Genomic DNA, 6,558 nt, shown 5'->3' on the forward strand with positions numbered 1-6,558 from the left:
GTTACCACGAGCTCCACTAACTCTTCTGGGATAATTCGACGTCAAACGGTGTCCTTTCTTTCTTCCCGTGCCTGAATATATGTGGGTAAACCATGCAAGAGTTGCGCTTATTTCTGCAGCGTACAAACAGAATTGCACAGTCGTTGTGAGCCTACGACAGCACAGGATGGCTGAAAAACCACGTTGACTTTGGTAGTTCTTCATCCGTGTCAAACCAAGGACTTACCGGTAGGAAATAATTGTTTTCTCATGACAGTACGTAATTGAGGTTTGTCTAGGACACATGAATTTTCAAGATCTCACAAGTGTTGTAAAAGTGGATTACAATCCCAGGAAAAAAAAAACATATTGCAATGATCCTCCATGTTTCATGAGCTAAAAAGATTTGCAGGACCTGCGAGCAAATTGGTAACCTACGGCAACAAAAGAATACCGTTTGCATGAAAGCTAGATACCAGGCTTAGACATGAAAATATCCCGGCACAGTAAGTAGCGTAAAGTTCTCTTTACCAGTTGAATAAAAGTGAAAGTCCAAAACTAAATCCTCTAAACTTGGTACGATATATTTTTTTTAATCGACGAGATACTGAAAATGGAGCCCCAAGAATGCGCCCAGTTGCTAAAGAAAGTGAAAAAAAAGGTTGACAAAAACTTGGGTTACATACACAGAGAGAAGCATTGTCAACATGGCACTAGCATCCCCATCCATCGAAACCACAAGTTTCCAATTCGTAACTCGTGAGCAACCTAAGGGTGCCCGTGGCACCTCAAGATGATCACTATAAATATATGGCTCCGTCGCTCATCTTGTATGCACAATCGTTAGCCTTGTTAATTGGCCACTCACTTCGTCTCCATACCACCAATGGCTCTTCCACTTCATCGTCATCTCCCAGCTCTGCTTTATCTCCTCGTGCTCATCTCTAAGGCTACTGCAGATGCAAACTTCACTGTGTCAAAAGCAGTATATTACCCCAACTCCGATACAAAAGGGACAGATAGTAAGTACATTTACAAAAAAAAGATAGAAAAGTTATGCTAACAACTAAAGATCACTGATGTTACTAGGCTGAAATATCTAAGCAAAATATACAGTGTCAAAAGAATTCGTGTTTCTAACAATGATTTTCAGGTGGAGCATGTGAATATGGCGCATTTGGGGCTACACTCAACAATGGTGATGTTTCGGCAGCAGGAAGTCTTTACAGGAATGGGGTAGGCTGTGGTGCATGCTACCAGGTAAATTCATCTCTGACAGTAGTAGTTATGTATATCATGAAACAACACTCTTTCGTTCGCACTGAAATTGTTATTAACTGTCAACAGGTCAAGTGCACAAATCCTTACTACTGCTCTCCAAATGGTGTGAAAATTGTGATTACCGACTCTGGGGCCGGCGGTGGGATTGACTTCATACTCAGTCAGCATGCCTTTGCCGGGATGGGGCAGAACAAGGATGCTGGTGCAACACTGCTGAACCTTGGCTATGCTGGAATTGAGTACAGGAGGTGCATGCATATAATAAACCTGGCTAAAACTCTTACTTGAACCATATACCTAGTTGCTTCCTTCAGATGGAAAAAAAAAAACTGAAAACCACAACAGAAATAATATTTGCATAATGAGCTCATGACACAATTGACATGTTAATTTTTTTCATGGTTTCACCCCACTTCAGGGTTTCTTGTATCTACCCAGGCAAGAATATTGTCCTCAAGATTACTGGAAGCAGCAATTTCCCCAACTACCTTGAATTTGAGATATGGTACCAACAAGGCAACCAGGATATCATTGCAGTCCAGCTCTGTGAGGTAAAATTATTCCGAAAGATTTCCATAAGTACAAACTTAAGGCGAAAGTATTAGTTTTAAATACCTGTTGATGGTTGAATGCAGACTGTGAAACTGACATGCCAGCTTCTGAGCCGAACTCATGGTGCAGTATGGGCAGCTGTCTCCCCACCAAGTGGCCCTCTGTCCATAAGGATGCTGTTTAGCAGCGGAGCTCCACATGGTGGTGACCAGAAATGGCTAGTTCCCACAACCACAATACCACAGAACTGGACTGCAGGGGCCACGTATGATTCTGGGGTCCAAGTCCAGCTACAGTAGCTATAAACACAGATACAACAGGATTCTATAGCTACTTCCCTTGTCTTCTGATCATGTATACTCTTGCAAGGCATTTATTTTAATTTGTGAAGGTTGTGCTTGCCTGTATATCAATAAATTTTCTCAAGGAAGAATATATAGGCTTCCGTGAACAATTGATAAGCTCTCTAACCATTTCAATTAGAACCATCTTTTTTAAAAAAAGCTAGTCCTTATTTGCTAGGCACAGACCAAGAATCATCACTATATGCATGTAAAAATGCTATTAGATGCAGTGAAGGCACATCCTCATCAGAATTGAATATAATTAACAACAGCAATTGCTTACATCAACTTGGCCACAGATAAAAATACTGTACATAGCCATATTTAAACTAAGGTTCAACTCAATTTACATAGACTGACTGACCCATTCAATTGTCCACTGGAGTATACCACTTCTGGACCATCAGAAATCCCCCATAATCATATCAGTCCTGAAGTTCATCAAAGAAATAAACCAATTATCATTAACCTTTCAGAGAATCATAATAAAAAAGCTTGCCAACAAGGTTTCCTATTTCATTTTATACTTGAGAAATTTAACATTAGTTACAAGCAAAAAAGCCTAACACCCAATATTTTTAATCTTGTGGACAAACACAACTTGAATTTAAATTAATTGTAACTGAAAATAGTTGGACAAGCAAATATTAAGAAGGGAATCACCATGTGCTCAGGAAATCTACTTAGAAGTGAAGTAAAACAATAGATTAGTTGAAAACATTCCCGTACATGTCGTGTCACATCAATGGCAGAGCATCTATTTAGCCAAGTATAGAAACTGCTTAATTGACAAAATTCACTATTTCTTGTCGCAGAACAGTTGATGGCAGCTATTCAGGGTCAGAAATTAAAAGGGAACACCTTTCACACAGGCATTCCTCTGATGCCAAACAGCTGAAAGCCTACACATTAACATGGCACGTGCAATGGGTACAGACATTAAGCAAACACACACATCCCATAATATTTTGTGTATTATTCCACCACCATTTTGGTCTATTCAATATGCATACTTAGAAAATCCAGAAATTTCCAAACTCATGAAACTAGATATAATATACAATTCTAAGGCCTACAGTGCTAGCGCCAACTCTAAGGTTCGAGTGTTCAACTACTGAAGCATGGCACACAAATTTGCAGTTCAAGTTATGTACACTGCTACACAGTGAAATCATTTGATGTTTGCGATGGACAATAAAATTACCCCTCTTGAATGAATAAAGACAAGTACACAGCTACTTACCAATGTTGCTAGTATGGTCTGAACTATGGACTGCAAATGTGGCATCAAAGCCCCATCAGACCTGCATTACCCATGTGATTCCTTTCATCAAAACAGTACTAGCAACATTGTACCATTTGTTGGAAATGCTAAAACATTATACCATTTGTTGTATGTGCAACTGCTCTTGCTTGTGTTGTAAGGTCAGGATGTTGGTTGCCTACAAAGGAAATCGCTTGACTACTTGAAGCAACGGTATGATTTCCCATCTCAGGATAGCCTGTCTGTAGAATATCATCGAGATGTTTCAGAAGAGCACTTGATTGACTTTCAATGTACGACATTGCCTCCTCAGATTTGGCAGCCCTTGAAACAATCAAGCTAGCCAACCGGCACATGTTACTGAATCGGGCTTCTGAGGCTGACCGCATGACACTACCAGATCCACAGGTAGGCTCTTCTCCAATTTGAACAGAACGGGCATCTTTTCTCCATCTCTTCAAAATATATTGTTCTGGGAGTTCTTTGATATTCTTGAGATCAAGTACCTTCAGTACATGACAGCATTGGATTCCAACAGTTTCAAACTTCTTGCAGCTGCAAGTAGCTGAGCCATCTAGTGCATCAAATTTGACAATGCTCTCTGATGGCTTCTCATCAAGCACAATTTTGTACTCTGAGATTGTTCCAACCACACCACAGGGGAAGGACATGCAATTCATGTAAGCCTCAAACTCACACTGGAACATCTTGAATGCTTCAGGTGTATAAGCATTTGACGCTTGTTTTAGCATTCGCAGCGACGGGATAGGCAAAGTCACCTGGCTTCCATCAACATCAGTGTGCAATTTCTTTGATCGATGATCTTCCAGAATGGCCTCATAACGCCTGAAGAACTGCAGAATATCTTCTTGCTCACTGAGCTCTCGTTTCAGTTCATTAATCATGTTATCCTTCCGAAGAGTGGTGAGTATATCAGCAGAAAAAATGGTTCTCTGATAAGGCAAAACCCAATTTTCTTTCTCCAGGAAAAGCCTGCTGAGCCACTCACTCTCGCCTACGTCATGTTTCTCAATTAGCTTTTCCCATGCTGACAAGAACTCCATCTCATCCTCACAGTCAAAGAGACAATGGCTCAAAGCATTGCTGAAACTCTTTGAGCTTTCAAACACCTGCTTCAAGTGTCTCTTTGAATTATGGTAGATATGCCACACATTTGTGCAGTGGCTGCTTCCAGGCCATACCTCTGCTGCTGCAATGGCACACTCAGGACGTTCGTCAAGCAAAATAGTCTGTGGCTGCCTAGCACGCATGGCATCAGCAAACACCTCAAATACCCATTTCAATGACTGAACACTCTCATCATAGAGCAATGCTGCACCAAATACAAGCAACTGCTTGTGGTTGTCAACACCAACAAACAATGCAAATGGCCGTCCATACCCATTCAAACCATATGTCGTATCAAATAAAACAACATCACCGAAGCTCCTGAAGTCAATTATTGATTTCGCATCAGCCCAGAAGAAATTTACAGTGGATTTTCCATCAGGATCCACTCCTACTGCATAATACACTGAAGGATTCTCTACCTGCAACTCCTCCAAGTATTGCAATGCTGCACCAGCATCCCCGAGTTGCACACCCTTCCCTTGCTTCCTTCGATGCAGTTCCCCTGCCCCAAGCTCATGTGCCCGAGCCCTCATCTTATGTGATCGCAGCTTATGCACGCTCTCCGGATTGGCAAGCGGGTGGTTATGCTCTGGGAAGAACTTCGCCACACGGTATGTCCGACACGGGGTGATCTTGATCACCATTCTCGCCTGGCATCCTGTCCGTGTTGGTGGTGGACCCGGCCTAGGTGTGCCTGCCGACCCTGCACCACCATTTGCATTGACTGTGGCTAGGCCCTCTTGCTTGGCGCGGTCGCTGACGCCCTCACGGGAACAAACAAAGATCCGCGACACTATCACCCCACGCTTGCGCTTCTTGTACGAGCGGCGGACACTGAAGCCCACGTGCTCAGCATACCGGTTGTAGAAGACATATGCATCTTCCTCAGTCTCGAAGTGCATGTCAGAGTGCGGGCCACCCCTCGGGTCCGGCAAGCTCGCCGTGGCGGCAATGATGTGGTGTGACGAGCTTGGCGGCAGCAAGGCCAGAGACACGGCGGGCGCGGCAGAGGCAAGCGGGTGGTTGTGCTCGGCGACGAAGTCGGTGACACGGAAGGCGTTGGCGGAAGGGACGAGCTTGATGGTGAGTGACGCCAGGCAGCCGGTGCGCGAATTCGGGCATCGAGGCGGTGGAGGCGAGGAGGAGGTGCCGGCGCCGGCGGTGGTCTCGTCTTGGGGCTTCTTGGGTACCTGGCGGAAGCCCTGCTTGGAGCAGACGAACAGGCGGCGGGTGACGGTATGCCGCGAGTTCTTGGACTTGTTGGACTTGCGGACGACGAAGCCGAGGCGAGCGGCGTAGGCCTTGTAGAACTCGTACGAGTCGTCCTCCGTCTCGAAGTACATCCCCTTGCGCGGGGACGTGGGGGCCTCGGCTAGGATGGCGGCGGCGGAGGTCGAGGTGGCCTCGGCGAGGATGGCGGCGGCGGCAGTGGAGGAGGGGGAGGAAGAGCCGGAGGAGGTGGGGGACAACGGCGAGGACTCGCCGGAGAGGCGAGAGGGGTCCGTGGCGGCGGACATTAGGGTTTGCACCAGGGTTTGGAGGAAGGAGTAGGGGGACGAGGAAGACGAAGAAGGGGACCAAGCGGGTGGAGGGATCGATTGCGGAGGCGGCGGGTGTGTGGCCATGTGTGCGGCTGAGCCTCCCTCGATAGGGGAGGAGTCGTGCTGCGACGTGTTTGTTGGTCTTGGCTGAATCCCTTCAGGCATTTCCAATGGATTTTTTGTTTGAGAGATGCCTCTCTATTGGTGTTGGCATAAAAATATGAATTTTCGTATCAACACATAAGTATCTCATGTGCAATCCGTAGCACCACGCGTAGGGCATTCAGTAACTGAGATAACTATTGCGTTTTCACAGCAACGAGCGACCGATTTACGAGCAAACTGACAAAGGATAGCTAACCCAGCGAGAAACACCTGGGAAGCCCAATCTGGCACTGCGGCGACGGATCTTCGTCAGTAAATTGCACCTAGGAGGGATCTTGTCAGGGCATGGTTAGCCAGTGGC

General features: G+C 45.4%; 1 protein-coding gene across 4 annotated transcripts; it reads right to left on the reverse strand.

The window, feature by feature from the left end:
* Nucleotides 1–490: 490 nt before the first annotated feature.
* On the reverse strand, nt 491–6,214 carry LOC133890730 (protein FAR1-RELATED SEQUENCE 5-like). 4 transcript variants are annotated; one of them, XR_009904096.1, is made up of 5 exons: nt 3,542–6,214; nt 3,400–3,460; nt 2,521–2,587; nt 1,876–1,973; nt 491–932 (listed from the first exon to the last, which is right to left on the reverse strand). XR_009904096.1 is itself a non-coding variant. In XM_062331247.1 (3 exons), the coding sequence occupies exons 1-2, from the start codon at nt 6,174–6,176 to the stop codon at nt 3,444–3,446; spliced, it is 2,652 nt and encodes an 883-aa protein (XP_062187231.1). In that variant the 5' UTR covers nt 6,177–6,214; the 3' UTR covers nt 2,400–2,587; nt 3,400–3,443. The 4 variants fall into 4 exon arrangements, 1 of the variants encoding a protein (XP_062187231.1); XR_009904097.1 differs by lacking the exon at nt 1,876–1,973; XR_009904098.1 differs by lacking the exons at nt 491–932; nt 1,876–1,973 and adding an exon at nt 1,987–2,214.
* Between the last annotated feature and the right edge of the window lie 344 nt (nt 6,215–6,558).

This window comes from Phragmites australis, chromosome 14 (genome assembly GCF_958298935.1).
Source record: "Phragmites australis chromosome 14, lpPhrAust1.1, whole genome shotgun sequence".
Classification (NCBI taxonomy): Eukaryota; Viridiplantae; Streptophyta; class Magnoliopsida; order Poales; family Poaceae; genus Phragmites; species Phragmites australis.

Excerpts from the sequence above, each read along its gene's own strand:
- LOC133890730 (XM_062331247.1), bottom strand. The coding sequence starts at position 6,176 with ATGGCCACACACCCGCCGCCTCCGCAATCGATCCCTCCACCCGCTTGG.